Genomic DNA, 13,875 nt, shown 5'->3' with positions numbered 1-13,875 from the left:
TACACAAGTGATACACTCAAGCGATTCTTTATCTTGGTTCATCACATTAGATCCGCTGGACGTAGTTGGCGGGGAACATGCCGACAGCACCGTTGTACTCGCCGTGCCACCAGTCCTCCGACAGCTCCTCGAGCACGTTGACCACAGCACCCTCGGGGAACCCGAGCTCGCCATCCTCCTCCACCACGTACTCGTACATGGCCTGGACTTGGTACAGGTAGGAGCCAGTGTCGGCCTCGGCAGCCCACTCATCGGCAACAGGCTCTGCGGCGGGCTCTGCGCCCCACTCGTCGGCGGCGGGCTCTGCGGCGGGTTCTGCGCCCCAATCGTCGGCGGCGGGCTCTGCGGCCCACTCGTCGGCGGCGGGCTCTGCGGCAGGCTCTGCGGCCCACCCGTCGGCGGCAGGCTCTGCGGCAGGCTCTGCGGCCCACTCGTCGGCGGCGGGCTCAGCGACCGGCTCCGGCTCGGCAGCAGGCGCGGGAGCGCCCCAGCCTCCCGAGGCCGGCTCCGGCTCTGCGGCAGCAGGCGCAGGGGTGCCCCAGCCTCCCGAGGCCGGCTCCGGCTCTGCGGCAGCAGGCGCAGGGGCGCCCCAGCCGCCCGAACCGCCGGTGTTGATCTCGGGCTCCTCCTCCTGGCGCGCACCGGGCAGCGACTCGGTCGTCTGGTTCACCGGGTCAAAGTGCGACTCGCGCTGGAAGTCGTTCTCGGAAAAGTTGGAGGCATCGACGAGCTTACCGCCCTCGAGGTCGGACCGCACGCCCTGGGCCATGGTCCGCTTCGGCGCGTTGATGGCACGCTGGGTGTGGATGTCGTCGGCAACAGCGGTGTGCGACTCCTTAGGGAGGTGCGGCTTGCAGAACAGGATCTTGTCGCGCGACTGGAAGTTCTTCAGGTTGAGCGACATGTTGCACTCGGAGCACCGGAAGCATGCCTTGTGGTACTTGTGCCCGAGCGCCGCAACAGCCTCGGTCGGGTACACTGTCTTGGTGCAGACCGGGCACTTGTCGCCCGCCGAGGCAAAGCGCGACGAGCCTCCTCCGCTCGAGCCACCCGTCCGCGTAGGCCGCGGGCCCGATGGCGGCGGCGCCGTCATCCCACTCTTGACCGGCCGCTTCGGCGCAGACGTCGCCCGCTGCACATCCACAGAGTCAGCCACAGACGTTGCCGTCGCCTTGGGCAGGTGCACCTTGCAGTACAGCACTCCGCCCTCACTCTCGATCGTCTTCAGGTTGAGCGACATGCCGCATGTCGAGCACTTGAGGCACGCCTTGTGGAATGTCTTTGACAGCGCGCGCACTGACTCCATCGGGTATGCCTGTCCTCGCTCGCCCACCGGCACATCCGTGAGTCGCTACCAAGAAGAAAGCCCCACTAGGTTGTCCAAGTTTGGCGTCGTTCCCTTTCGGGCCAGGGGGAGGAAGGAACCATCACCTCGAAACCGCCCCTTTCTCCACAGACGCCTACGCCTCCAAGATTGCCACCTCTATAGCGTCTCTCTCTCTCTCTCCCCTTCCCCTCTCTTCGCCCACTCTTGCTCTGCACTTGTGGCCGGCACCCGTTGCATGCGCCTCCTACTCGCGTTGGGCCTCTGTTCCGGACCGAGTTCCACTGAATGAACACGCAGACGTTTTTTTGGACGCCTGCCATGCGCAGCGCAGCGCCATGACCCCCCTCCCAGGCAGCGCGGCAGACGACACACAGGCAAGAGGGGTGCGAACAACACCGCGGAGAGCCTCCGTCTCACGTACCGTCTTGGTGCACACAGGGCACTTGGCTGCGGACATGGTCTCGTGAGTTGTTTGTGTCGAGTGATGCCGCTTGCGCTCTTGTCGCCCATTCCTTGGCCTCGTCGCCGACCGGTCCCTCGCAGAGCTCGCCGCCGATGGCGGCCAGTCGGCTGCCCAGTCACACGGTCCTTCCCGCCGCCGCCGCGAATGCATGAAAGTCTGCATCGCATTTTGGCGACTGTGGCCGAGATGGCGAAAAATGGTGTTCGTGCCTTTTTTCGACCAGTCTTGGACATGGCCACGGGCCGGCGACGGGGCACGGCGGCAACGCGGAGGAGAGGACGCGTGGGGGGCGGAAGGGCGGGAGTTATGAAGGTGTCATACCTCACGTACACAAGGAGTGTGGGTGGAGACAACGAGGAGCAAAGACAGAGTGACGAGAGCGCGTCACGTCGGAATCCACGGTGGATTCTCATGAGTATTGGCCTGGAACGCCAGCCGTCGACGGCGGTGGTGGCGTCGTCGTCGACCGCCACGCTCTCGCTCTCCGAGTCGGAGCACTCGTCGCACGCATGCCTCCCTGGACTCGACAACACCGTACTCCGGCTTGGCGAGTCATCGTCATCGTCGCTCTCGATCGATGGCGGGTACAAGAGCAAGGGCATGCCGCCGCAGTACTCGACGGTCTCCGGATCGCATGGACTCGGTGTCAAGCCTACCCAGCTCGCTGTCCGCAGCGCCGACGGGACCGAGTCGGTGGTGAGCGCGCTCTCACACGCCTCGTCAGGCGGCATCGGCTTTGCGCCGACCCGTTCTGTTGTCGCGGTTGTCCCGCTGGACAACGTGTCGGAGACGCTTGACTCGGACGCCATTGCCGCCGTCCAGGATGGGGGCTCGCCACTCTGCAACACCGCAGCACTGATCCGATCCTCGACCACCGAGCGCGAGCTCGAAGCCGTCCGTCTCCGTGAAGAGCAACTGATGCTCGCCAAGACAAGGTCCGACGTCTACATCATCCTCGCTATTTTTATTTCCGGCTTTTGCTGCATCCTCCCTTGGCTCCTCGGCTATCTCTTCCTTCGCTCGCCCAACAGCAGAGTCCGCTTCCTCGCCCGTCTCTCGCTCATTCTCTTTGCCTTTGCTCTCATTGTCTGCGCCATCATCATTGCAGCAATATGAGTTTGCTGAAGCCCCCCCCCCCTTTGTGCCGAACCTATTCACCAAAACACAACGCTCATCCATGTAGCAGGGTGTAACAGCATTCCGTGAACCCCCCCCCCCCCCCCCCGCCCAAAGGGAGCAAACTTGCTTCAGATTCTTCGGCACTCAAACGTGTTCCGCGGCTGGTTTCGTTCGTTCCCAGGCGGCTGGTGTTCGTTGCGAGTGTGGGCGTCAACCACTCGTCACCACCCGTCTGACAACACCCAGCATGTCGCGCTTTGTCCGTGCCTCCAAGTTCCGCCACGTGTTCGCTGATCCGCCCAAGCGTGAGATCACGTACCAGGAGCTCCGCATTTCCAAGTCGTACGTCCTGCGCCTTCCCCGTACCCGCAGACTTGCTCTGCCTGGCGTCCTCAGTTTATTTTTCCTCCGAAATCGTTGCTGCGCTCGGCCTCCCGCACGCGCACTAAGAAGCGACGTTCTATCCAACCTCTGCCCCCTCAGTCCTCCCTCAGGGCACCGCCCCCCGCGAGAGCATGGGCGGCGGCGAGAGCATCGACCTTGATGCACTTGGTGGGTGTACAGGCGCTGTCGCTGTGGGCTTGGTCGCCTTCCCCTTGGAACCCAATTTTTTCAGGCCACGATTCTTCAGCATCGAGCGGTGGCGGAGGGCGAGCGGCCGAACTCACCGCAAGCGCGAACCGACGAGGACAGCGCATGGGACTCGAACATGGTCTCGGCCAACCCGTACTTCTTCGCAGTCAACTGGAACGCCGGCGGTGGCGGTGCGTTCATGGTCAACTCGCACGAGAACGTGGGCAAGATCGGTACCACCGCGCCGCTGTTTGCGGGCCATACCGGCACCGTGCTCGACACCCAGTTCAACCCGTTCAACGACTTTATTGTCGCGTCCGGCTCTGAGGACTGCACCGCCAAGGTGTGGCAGGTTCCCGAGGGCGGCCCGACCGAGAACGTGACTGAGCCGCTGCTCACCCTCTCCGGCCACGGCCGCAAGGTTGGCCAGCTCCAGTTCCACCCGGTTGCCGCCAACGTGCTCGCCACCTCGTCGACTGACCTCACCATCCGTCTTTGGGACATCGAGAAGGCCGAGGAGAAGATCCAGCTCGCGGGCCACACCAACAACATCAACGACTTTTCGTGGAACCGCAACGGCTCCTCGTTCTGCTCGGTGGGCAAGGACAAGAAGCTCAAGCTCTGGGACCCGCGCAGCTCGACCGACGCTGTCGCTGACACCGCCTCGCACGCCGGCATCAAGGGCTCGCGCTGCGTCTTCCTCGGCGACCGCGAGCAGATCTTCACCACCGGCTACTCCAAGATGGCCTCGCGCGAGTACGCCCTCTGGGACACTCGCAACCTCGAGAAGCCCATGACCAAGAAGTCGGTCGACAACTCGTCCGGCATCCTCATGCCGTTCTACGACGCGGACACGTCCATGATCTTCCTTGCTGGCAAGGGTGACGGCAACATCCGCTACTACGAGCTCGTTGACGAGGACCCCTTCGTCTGCTACATCTCCGAGTACAAGTCGTCCGACTCGCAGAAGGGCATGTGCTCCGTCGGCAAGCGCTCCGTCTCGGTCAACAAGTGCGAGATTGTCCGCCTCCTCAAGCTCACCAACACCACCCTCGAGCCGCTCTCCTTCCGCGTCCCGCGTAAGGCCGAGATCTTTGCCGAGGACATCTTCCCCGACACCGCCGGTGGTGTCCCCGCCCTCACCGCCGATGAGTGGTTTGGCGGCTCCGACGCCGACCCCATCCTTGTCTCGCTCCGTGACGGCTTTGTCGCCACCGAGGCCTCGTTCAATGTCACCGCGGAGGCTGCCGCCACCGCCACCGGCCCCGTCAACCCGGCTGACATGTCCGAGGACGAGATCCGTGAGGCCCACCGCAACCAGGAGGCCACCATCACCAAGCTCAAGCAGAAGGTCGCCGCCCTCGAGACCAAGGTTCGCCAGCTCGAGGCCGAGCTCAAGGACGCTGCCGGCTCGTCGTCGTGAACACCTCGACCATCCCTCTCCCTCCCCGTTCCTGTGTGAATACACCCGTCTTTCCTCTCCTCCCCCTCTTTGTTCCTGTACCGTTCCTTCATCTCAGTTGAGCAGTGTGCGCTGCCGCTTGGCGTCAAACGAAACAACCGCGGGCTGGCTCGCCTTGCGCTTCTTGGCCGCCAACCGCTCCGAGAGCGAGATCGGGCCCGACGGCGCTTCGGCCGCCGCCACTGTTGGCTCGGTCGCCTTGCGCTTCTTGGCCGCGAGCCGCTCGGCAAGTGAGAGCGGGGCCGACGGCGCCGCCGCCGCCGGCTCAGCGCCGCCAGCACGTGTGCCGAGCTCCAGTTGGTTGGCGCCGGTGGCGCCGGCGTCGACATTCGCCTCGGAAATCTTGGCCTCGGTTGTCTTGCGGTGAACCACATACTCGAGTGTGCCCGGATCGTGCCAGCCCATGCCGCCGTCCGCTTCAGCCGTCGCCATCTGCTTCTTGAGCGCCACGGCGTCGCAATCGCGCAGCAGGTGATACACCGAGCCGCACCGCTTGCAGCACCCGCCGTTGGGGTAGATGCCGTTCATGTTCTCGGGACACTTGGACGCCAAATGGCCCTGCTTGCCACACACATAGCACGACGCAAAGTCCAGCCCGCTCCCGATCTTCTCTTTCTTGCACCGCTTGAGCGTGTGCCGCTTCGATCCACAGTTGTAGCAGATCGACTTGGGCTTCTTCTTCTTGCCCTTGCCCCCCTTCTCGCCCTCGCCACCGTTTCCGCCGCTGCCACCGCCTTCGGGGCAGTCGGCTACACTGTGGCCTGACTTGCGGCACCGGAAGCAAACGTCGTACGCTCGGATCTCTGGGCACTGCTGCTTAAAGTGCCCGGTCTCGCCGCAGTGGTAGCACATCTTGGGCCGGGCTCCGCCAGGGCCGCCACGCCCACGGCCGCCAAACCCGCCACCGCCACGCCCGTCGCGTCCACCGCGCCCGCCGCTACGCCTACCGCCGCGCCCTCCGTAGCGTCCGCCGCTACGTCCACCACCTCGGCCACCACTCCGTCGTCCGCCTCGCTCACCACGCCCGCCACGCCCACCACGACCGCCACGACCGCCGCGTCCGCCACGACCGCCGCGTCCGCCGCCACGCTCACGTTGTCTGTCCTCGCCCCAAGAAGCCTCGCTCTGGGGATCCATGTCTGTTGTTTTGTAGGGGAAGAGCAGTTGTTGCTGATGATGTTCGTCAATGGCACTCGGTTGTGGGCGTGGGTGGAGCATGAGGGGAGGTCGGGTTGGCCGATCCGGTCAAGGATGGAGATGGATGGATGGAACGGGCGAAGGGGGGCCAAAAGTGCTACGGCTCGGGCACCTGCCACACCTTGATCATGCCGTCGTCCGCGCCAGAGGCCAGGAGATCGGGCTGGCGTGGATGCCATGCAACGGCGTTGATATCGTCGTCGTGAGCGGCGGGAGCCGAGGCGATGAGGGAGGTGGAGACCTCGCTTGCAACTGCGTTGTCGACGGCGAGGACGACAATGGCGTTGTCGCCGCCAGCAGCGGCAATGAGGCCGGTAGTCTTGTTCCAGTCGACAGCGTAGATGTCGCGGGTAAAGTAGTCGGAGACGGTGGCGACGCACATGTAGTCAGAGTTTTCGGTGATGATGGAGCCGGCCGGCTTGCCGGCAACAACATCGGAGAGGGTCCAGATCTTGAGAGTGCCGTCGGATGAGGCCGAGACCAGCGACGAGCCGTCGGGCGAGAAGGCGACGTCCCAGACGGTAGACAAGTGGCCGGCCAGCACAGTGCAGCAGAACCAGTCGCCGTCGTCATCGATCCACAGCCGTAGCTCGTTGTCGTACGAGGCCGAAACGAGGACATCCTGGCTCGGGTGCCAGACCACAGTCTTGACGTCCTGCGAGTGGCCCTGCAGGACAGCCACGCACGCCGGCGCGCCGCCATCGGGATCTAAGTTCCAGATCCACACCGACTTGTCGCGCGAGCAGGTGGCTAGCAGCGCGCCCGACGCCGACCACGCCGCGGCCTTGACCTCATTCTCGTGGCCCTGCAGCAGATGGGCGAGGGCAAAGCCGCCGGGCGCGCCGTCGTCGGGCAGGGCCCAGACAGAGACGGTACCGTCAAACGAGGCCGCTGCCAGGGCCCGTCCGCTCGGTGCCCACCCGATCCGCCGCACCGTCCGCTCGTGGACCTCATCCAGCATGTCCAGCTGCCGCTCCGGCGCCGCTGCGTCAACAAGGGCCACCGCATGGAAGCCGCCCGTCACCGCCAGCGCGTTGCCTAGCGGCGAGAATGCCACGTCCCACACCCGCTCACCCTCGGGTGCACCCGCCGTGTGCTTGCACACAAGCCCAGCCATGTCTCGCCTTGCTTGTTGCTGCGGACTCGAGTCTTGGAACCCGTCCGCTTGGGTGCTGCCGGCCGGTCGGCGGTCGCCTTGGTGAGTCAGCCGATGGGCGCCGGGGGGGGGGGGCACGGACTTGAAAATGAGGAGGATGGTGATATCCCATGGAGTTGTGCGCAGTTGTGTGCAGTTGTGTGGTGGGTGCAGTTGTGTGGTGGGTTCAGGCTCAAGTCTGGATCGACGACGATGCTCGGCGCGCGCTTGGCAGAGGGCGTAGGCGACGAGCGCGTTGATGGCAAAGGCACTAAAGGCCAGCCACGAAGTGTGCTGCGATTCCACAGTCTCAAAGTGTGCAGCATTAGAGATTGTGGGCGGCGGCGAGGGCGGGGAGGGCTCCTTGGCGGCGGCTCCGCTACTGTGCTCGCTGCGCTCGCGCGATCTGAGGTACCAGTTCGATGGGCGGCGAGTGGCGGCGGCAGAGAGCGCGGCCATCCGGAGGTTGGAGCCCCAGGCGAGCGAGCTGTCGACAAAGTCGTAATAGTAGGCGGCAGCGGCACGCTTGGAGGTACCCTGGCTCGACTCGAGCACATCCCAGAAGGCAAAATCAAAAGCGTCGAGCCAGTGCGCGACGATGGAGTGATATTTGGCTTCATCGTCCGGGTTGAACCGGAGAAAGCAGTCGCTCTTGTCCGGCGCGCCGAAGGCGTCGACTGTGAGGACGACAGAGACGCCCAGCGTAACAAACATGGTGTCGGCAGCAGTGCCAAAGACCAGCTCGTTGCCGATGACGCCAGCCGAGCCGCGAGCGCACGCCCCACATCCGAGCGTGGCAAATGTATCTACAACCTCGTAGAGGCACATTGCCCGCTTACTTCGCGGCAGCACATCGCTCGCCGAGTCGTATGGGATGTACACCTCGGTCACGCCCGAATGGATGTCGACAAAGAGGCCCACGTTGCGCTCGGGGTCTTTGGTCAGCACCGACATGTAGTCAAACAGGACCCGGGTCTCCTCGGCCGAGAGCGGCTTGTTGCCCGCCGCTTCGTTGGGCTCGCCTTTGCCGTGGCGGAAGACCCAGTTGCGGTTGAGGTCGATGCCCGCTGCAGAGGTCCGTGCGCATGCGTCGGTCTCCTCAACCACCCGCCGGCCGCTCGGGTTGGCGAGCGGGATTACGACAAGCTCCATCCGAGCCAACATGTACTGGACTGACCACGCTTCGGCGGCGTCCATAGCGCTCGCCTGGTCGTATGCGGCGCAGAGCCAGCGGACGAGGCCCAGCGCGAGCTCAGTTGCAAACACCTCGCGCGGGTGGAGGCCAGCCGTGATCAACACCGTCGGCAGCGCGTCCAGGCCAGCGTCCTTGTTTGCCCGGCCTTGAGTGTAGCACGATCGGTCCATTGGTGCAGCTCGTGGTGGGAGCGAGCTTGCCAGATCCGCATCGTGGAGCCGGAGCACAACCAGCGGGTCGTCGCCGGTCAGCGGGAGCGAGTCGACGACCAGCGGTGGACAGGTTGTGGCCAGCCTACGGACCTCGGTCATAGTCTCGTCCATTGTAGAGTAGTAAGCTGGCAGCCGCATCGGGTGCGGACGCGTCGTGTCCAACTCAACCGTCCCACTCTTCCGCTCTGATCTGTTGAGCATGTGCGGAGCAGGCGCAGGCGCGTCGTCGTTCACCACCAGCAACAGAACCAGCGCCAGCGCCGCCGCCACCGCCACCACCACCGCCACCGCGCCAACCACCGCGGCCCGAGCCATGAGCGAGAAGGTCAGTGAGAGGGCGAAGTGGTGTGCTAGGGAGGGAAGGAGGGGGAGTGACTGGCTGGTGTCGGGTCGAGTCCCGTGCTTGGTCGAATCCTGTGTCGTCTGCCTTGTCTCCCCCCCTCTCCTAGGCCTCCCCCCCTGGCCCAACCCCTACACCTCACTCGCTCCCCCCCCCCCCCCCCCTTCCTCCCTTCCTCCTCCCCCTCCCCCCCTCCCTTTCTAAAGACACAGTCGGCAGCCATGCAGGCAATGCTGAGGGCGGCAAGCACACCGCGGGACAGGCTATGGCTCAGCACGGCGATTGCACTCGCGCTGCAGGCGCTGTACGGATACTTGCTGGAGGGCAACTTACTGATCCTCTTCTACCGAGCTGTTGTGGCGGCATCGCTCAACTCGGCGCGCATGGCATCGCGATCGACCCTTGTCTCGCGCATCGTCGTCCTCAACCTCCTCCCGGTCGCCTTCCATCTCTTCACCACGCCGGGCACGCCGGCGGACTCGTTGCTGCTCTCGTTTGTGGGGCCTGGCCATCCGCCGTCGCGATTCGGCCTCCTTCTTCTTGATCTGCTCACAGGGAGCTTGCACTACCTCTTTGCTCTTGCCGTCATCTATCCCAAGGCGCAGGCGGCGCTGGCGGCTTCGGCCGTCGCGTCTGTCCGCGGCGGATCGCATGGCGGCAGCTCTTCGCGGCGACGGACAGGCCACTCGGTCCTTGATGCTGAGAGCGACAACGGCGCAGACTCGCTCGCCGTCCTCGGCTACGCGCTTCCGGGCGCGTCGGCGTCGGCGGCGGCGGCGGCAGCGGCAGCGGGCGTCTTTGCTGACGACTCGTCGGACGCGGCCGACGCCGCCCTCGCTTCGCGCCCTGACATTGCCGAGCTCGTCTCGGCGCCAGGGCTCGACTTTTCTGGCAACAATCTGCTGTGAGGGCTGCCGTCGACGGACTGGCGTTTGCTTGGAGCCACAATGAACACGTGGTGGGCCGCCGCCTTCAATCCCCAAGGCTTGGCGGCGCGACGTGAGCACAGAACGCACGCTTTAATGCTACTAGGCACCGAGAGAGGCACAAGCTTGGCCAAGCCAGGCCCGCTGCTCGTCGCTGGCCATGCGCGGGGTCAGGTGGTCGAGCACCTGCTGATGGTAGGCGTCGACCCAGTCGCGCTCGGCTTGCGAGAGGAGGGCCACGTCGATGAGATCGCGGGCAAGCGGCGCAAAGGTGATGGTTTCGAAAGCAAGAAAGTCTGTGGCGTCAAAGTTGTGCGGCGTAGCGGCGGGCACCACAAGCATGACGTTCTCGATGCGGAAGCCAAACGCGCCGTCCTCGTAGTACCCGGGCTCGTTGGTGACGGTCATACCAGCCTTGAGCGGCGGGTTGTTGGCGGCGGCGCGGTAGGAAATGAGATGCGGGCCTTCGTGGACGTTAAGGTACGCGCCGACGCCATGGCCGGTGCCGTGGCGGTAGTCGAGGCCATCGCGCCAAAGATACTGGCGAGCAAAGGCGTCGAGGGTGAGGCCGGTGGTGCCGAGGGAAAGACGGCTGTGGCGAGCGCGATGTGGCCCTGCAGGACCCGGGTGTAGCACCGCTTCATGTGTGCCGATGGAGAAGAAAAGACGCGGCACCGTGTCACATCGGTCGTGCCGTCGAGATACTGTCCGCCCGAGTCAACCAGGTAAGGCTCGTCGGCCGCGAGTACCCGCGCGGTCTCGGCTTGCGGCGCGTAGTGGATGACCGCACCGTTTGGCCCCGACGACGAGATGGTTTCAAACGAGAGCGAGACGTAGTCGGCTTCGATTGAGCGCTCATGCTCAAGCATGGCCGCCGCTTCGCACTCGGAGAGTGTGTCGCCGGCTGAGATGCGGGACTCGAGCGCGTACATGAACCGAGTCAGGGCCGCGCCGTCGCGGAGGTGGCACGCGCGTAGGCCTTCGAGCTCGGTCGCATTCTTGATCGACTTGGCGTCGTTGATTGGTGATGTGGCGCTCTGAGCCTTGCATTCCACAACGCTTGCGTACGCCATCGGCACTGTCCTGCCGTCGAGCCAGACGTTGCCGGCAGCGGCGGCAGCCTCGAGCGCGGTCGCGATGTGGGCTTGATTGAGGACCGGGACGATGTTGACGTTGGCGGCAGCAAGCGAAGAGCGTCCCTCCTCGTCGAGCCGGCATCCGTTCGGGTCGTCCAGCCAAAGCGTGACCGCGTGCGAGGCGTCGAGCTGGGTCTTGGCTTCAGGCGTGAGCACGAGCGCAACGCTGAGGAACACGGGGTTGTACGGGATGTCGGAGCCTCGGCAGTTGAGGAGCCATGCGATCTCGTCGAGAGCGGTGACAAGGACAGCAGCGTAGCCTGCAGAGTGCACAGCAGCAGAGATGCGTGCGATCTTGGAGGCGGCGTCTTCACCGGTGTACGTGGTGGCGAGCGGGACGATCGGGGCGCGGGCGGGAAGGGGGCGCGAGCCAGACGCGTTCCACACGCTGTCGACCGGATTGTCGTCGAGCAAGGCCAGCGAGCACCCGTGGGCCTTGAGCCTGGCGGCGGTGGCGTGGCCGAGCGTGGACGCCGGCGAGGCGACGCGGGTGTGCCCCTCAGCCTTGAGCCAGGCGCCTGGCGCGAGCTCGGCATGGCTTCGCATCAGCTTCCAGCCGGGGTACAGCTGGTTCTCAGCCTGGAGGTAGTACCGACCGTCGGTCCACAGCAGCGTCTGCGTGGCGGTGACCACCACCGTGCCGGCCGAGCCGGTGAAACCCGAGACAAAGGCAATGCGCTCGTGGTGCGGCGAGAGGTACTCGTTGGCATGCTCGTCGCCGTGCGGGAGGTAGTACGCGTCGGCACCGGCAGCCACCAGCGCCTCACGCATGGCCGCCACAGCCTTGCTTCCCGCCTCGGCAGCCGGACTTGTCGCAGTGCTTGCCATGTTCCACGTCGAGTGCCTGGGGCTAGTTGCTCGCTCGCCGGTCGCTCCGCTGCCGGTGGCGACTGGCTGGCACGCCACACCGCCCCCCCCCCCCCCCATCACCTGTTTGAGGAACAACCTTTGTCGTCATGCTGTACTGGATGGGCCCGGAGCGAGGAGAGAGGAACGTTGGCGACGGAGGACGGCTTCGATGGCCATGACGGGCGTGGCGCAACCGATGGCGATTGAGGCCAGGACTTGCGGATCTGGCGCTGGAGGTCAAGGCTTCTCTCGTGGACATCAGCGGGCCTAGGCGAGCTTGACGACTCGGCGAGAAAGAACACGTGGATCATCATGAGGCCGAGGTAGGGAACAAGGCTCAAGAACTCGTACAGCATGTTGTCGAGGGCAATGATCCGCGATAGGCCAATGTGCAGGGGCGGAGCGAAAGAGCGGGCACCGGCTTGATGAACAAGGAGGACAGCTTCTCTGTGATATGCGATGGTGACTGAGCCCGAGTTTCATCTGGAGTAGCATCATCTGCTTACGTTAACGTTGGACCTATTGACCCCTACCCGAAGCCTCGTCGCCGAAAACCAAGCAAAGAGAGCGTCGGATCTGGTTCGGCCGGGAGCTGAGCCAGCTGGCCGGCCCAGGAGGCGAGACCAAGCAGTGGCAGGCCTAAGGCGTCAACCGAGTTTCTGCTGGCGCGGCATCTGGGCGCAGCAACCATGTAGCAGCATCGCTACCGCCAGGCTACGGCGGCATCCTTGTTTCCATTGCGGCGTGTGTGGGCGCGAGTGTGTGTGCGTGCGTGGAGGACAGAGTGAGGCGGTGCGTGTTGTTCGGCACTGCGCAGCCGAGGCTTACAGAGCAGGACCGCGCGGCGATGCACTGGCGCATCGGGCGACCACCAGTGGATCTATTGGGCTGCAGAGGCTGTAGGAGCGACTGTGCCGGCGGTGGTGGTGAAGGCGGCGGCGACGCGGGCAAGATCGAGCCAGGCAGCAACCGGGACGTCGCCGGCGCGCAGAGATGCGAGGCCGGCATCCTCGACAGCGGCGATGACAGGGGCACGCCATGCGTCGGGCGCGCGCTTAATGGCGTTGCGGAGCGTCTTGCGACGAAGCGAGAAGCCGACGCGGGTGACGTCCTGTAGGGCGGCGACGATGGCTGGTGAGAGCACGGCGTCGGGCCGCGGGACGAAGCGGACGACCGAGGCCGAGACCTTGGGCGGCGGGACAAAGATAGTGGGCGCAAAGGTGTACAAGACCTTGGCGTTGGCGCAAGCTGCGGCAAGGACCGAGAGGCGCGAGTAGCCGGGCTCACCAGGTGCAGCGGTCAGCCGCTGGCCAACTTCGGCCTGGTACATTAGGGTCATCGACGCGCGTGCGGTTGGCGCGTTGGCAAAGAGGCCGGAGCAGGAAGCCATGTCACCCAGCCAGCCCACCGTCAGCGGTGTGGCGACGTTGAACGGGAGGTTTCCGACGAGGGCGAGCTCTGGCGCGGCAGCTGAATCGGTACGGATCCGGGCCGGCTCGACCTGGGCCATGTCGCCGATGATGACGTCGAGCGCCGGCGCGCCGCCCACGGCTTCTGCCAGAGCCACTAGTGAGCCGCGGAACCGATCGTCCTTCTCGACCACCGTGACTCGAGCCGGCGCCTGTGCCAGCATCGATCGGGTGAGCGAGCCAGGGCCTGGACCGACCTCCACCACCTGCGTCGCGTTGAGGTTGTGGCCAGCGAGCGCCGCCCGGGCGATCTTGTCGGTCACGTTGGTGTCGAGGATGAAGTTCTGCGAGAGCGCCTTGCGGGTCGAGAGCTTGTACAGCCGAATGAGGTCCGAGACTGAAGCCAGGCCCGGGAGTCGCCGTCCTGCCATGGTGACTTGAGAGGACTGGGTGTGTGTGCGTGGAGGAGGAGGGGGGCGAGTGAGGAGCACTGCAACTACCTGGAGGATGGAGGATGCCAGCCGTCAAAGGG

General features: G+C 65.0%; 9 protein-coding genes across 10 annotated transcripts; 3 read left to right on the top strand and 6 right to left on the bottom strand.

The window, feature by feature from the left end:
• Positions 1-46: 46 nt before the first annotated feature.
• AMSG_02761 lies at positions 47-1,809 on the bottom strand (the record flags this gene model as incomplete). 2 transcript variants are annotated; one of them, XM_013905148.1, is made up of 2 exons in its annotated part: positions 1,749-1,809; positions 47-1,588 (listed from the first exon to the last, which is right to left on the bottom strand). In XM_013905148.1, the coding sequence occupies exon 2, from the start codon at positions 1,304-1,306 to the stop codon at positions 47-49; it is 1,260 nt and encodes a 419-aa protein (XP_013760602.1). In that variant the 5' UTR covers positions 1,307-1,588; positions 1,749-1,809. The 2 variants fall into 2 exon arrangements, with proteins under 2 accessions (XP_013760602.1, XP_013760603.1); XM_013905149.1 differs by having other exon boundaries at positions 47-1,315.
• Positions 1,810-2,111: 302 nt separating this feature from the next.
• AMSG_02760 (uncharacterized protein) lies at positions 2,112-2,968 on the top strand. Its single transcript, XM_013905147.1, has one exon. The coding sequence runs from the start codon at positions 2,202-2,204 to the stop codon at positions 2,904-2,906; it is 705 nt and encodes a 234-aa protein (XP_013760601.1). The 5' UTR covers positions 2,112-2,201; the 3' UTR covers positions 2,907-2,968.
• A 158-nt stretch (positions 2,969-3,126) lies between these two features.
• Positions 3,127-4,965, top strand: AMSG_02759 (coronin). Its single transcript, XM_013905146.1, has 2 exons — positions 3,127-3,251; positions 3,603-4,965. The coding sequence occupies exons 1-2, from the start codon at positions 3,157-3,159 to the stop codon at positions 4,903-4,905; spliced, it is 1,398 nt and encodes a 465-aa protein (XP_013760600.1). The 5' UTR covers positions 3,127-3,156; the 3' UTR covers positions 4,906-4,965.
• AMSG_02758 (Zf-CCHC type zinc finger protein) lies at positions 4,955-5,796 on the bottom strand (the record flags this gene model as incomplete). The annotated part of the gene is made up of 1 exon (XM_013905145.1): positions 4,955-5,796. The coding sequence occupies one exon, from the start codon at positions 5,794-5,796 to the stop codon at positions 4,999-5,001; it is 798 nt and encodes a 265-aa protein (XP_013760599.1). The 3' UTR covers positions 4,955-4,998.
• A 272-nt stretch (positions 5,797-6,068) lies between these two features.
• On the bottom strand, positions 6,069-7,258 carry AMSG_02757 (uncharacterized protein; the record flags this gene model as incomplete). Its single annotated transcript, XM_013905144.1, has 1 exon — positions 6,069-7,258. One exon carries the CDS (start codon positions 7,256-7,258, stop codon positions 6,239-6,241), a length of 1,020 nt encoding a protein of 339 aa, XP_013760598.1. The 3' UTR covers positions 6,069-6,238.
• A 211-nt stretch (positions 7,259-7,469) lies between these two features.
• Positions 7,470-8,998, bottom strand: AMSG_02756 (zinc carboxypeptidase; the record flags this gene model as incomplete). Its single annotated transcript, XM_013905143.1, has 2 exons — positions 7,470-7,492; positions 7,549-8,998. The coding sequence occupies 2 exons, from the start codon at positions 8,996-8,998 to the stop codon at positions 7,470-7,472; spliced, it is 1,473 nt and encodes a 490-aa protein (XP_013760597.1).
• Positions 8,999-9,244: 246 nt separating this feature from the next.
• AMSG_02755 (uncharacterized protein) lies at positions 9,245-9,991 on the top strand (the record flags this gene model as incomplete). The annotated part of the gene is made up of 1 exon (XM_013905142.1): positions 9,245-9,991. The coding sequence occupies one exon, from the start codon at positions 9,245-9,247 to the stop codon at positions 9,929-9,931; it is 687 nt and encodes a 228-aa protein (XP_013760596.1). The 3' UTR covers positions 9,932-9,991.
• Positions 9,992-10,028: 37 nt separating this feature from the next.
• On the bottom strand, positions 10,029-11,913 carry AMSG_02754 (peptidase; the record flags this gene model as incomplete). The annotated part of the gene is made up of 2 exons (XM_013905141.1): positions 10,029-10,489; positions 10,540-11,913. 2 exons carry the CDS (start codon positions 11,911-11,913, stop codon positions 10,052-10,054), a joined length of 1,812 nt encoding a protein of 603 aa, XP_013760595.1. The 3' UTR covers positions 10,029-10,051.
• A 106-nt stretch (positions 11,914-12,019) lies between these two features.
• On the bottom strand, positions 12,020-13,774 carry AMSG_02753 (ribosomal RNA small subunit methyltransferase A; the record flags this gene model as incomplete). Its single annotated transcript, XM_013905140.1, has 1 exon — positions 12,020-13,774. One exon carries the CDS (start codon positions 13,772-13,774, stop codon positions 12,815-12,817), a length of 960 nt encoding a protein of 319 aa, XP_013760594.1. The 3' UTR covers positions 12,020-12,814.
• Between the last annotated feature and the right edge of the window lie 101 nt (positions 13,775-13,875).

The sequence above is a fragment of the Thecamonas trahens genome, assembly GCF_000142905.1.
Source record: "Thecamonas trahens ATCC 50062 unplaced genomic scaffold supercont1.10, whole genome shotgun sequence".
Classification (NCBI taxonomy): Eukaryota; order Apusomonadida; family Apusomonadidae; genus Thecamonas; species Thecamonas trahens.
This window is presented reverse-complemented; position numbering and strand designations above follow the sequence as displayed.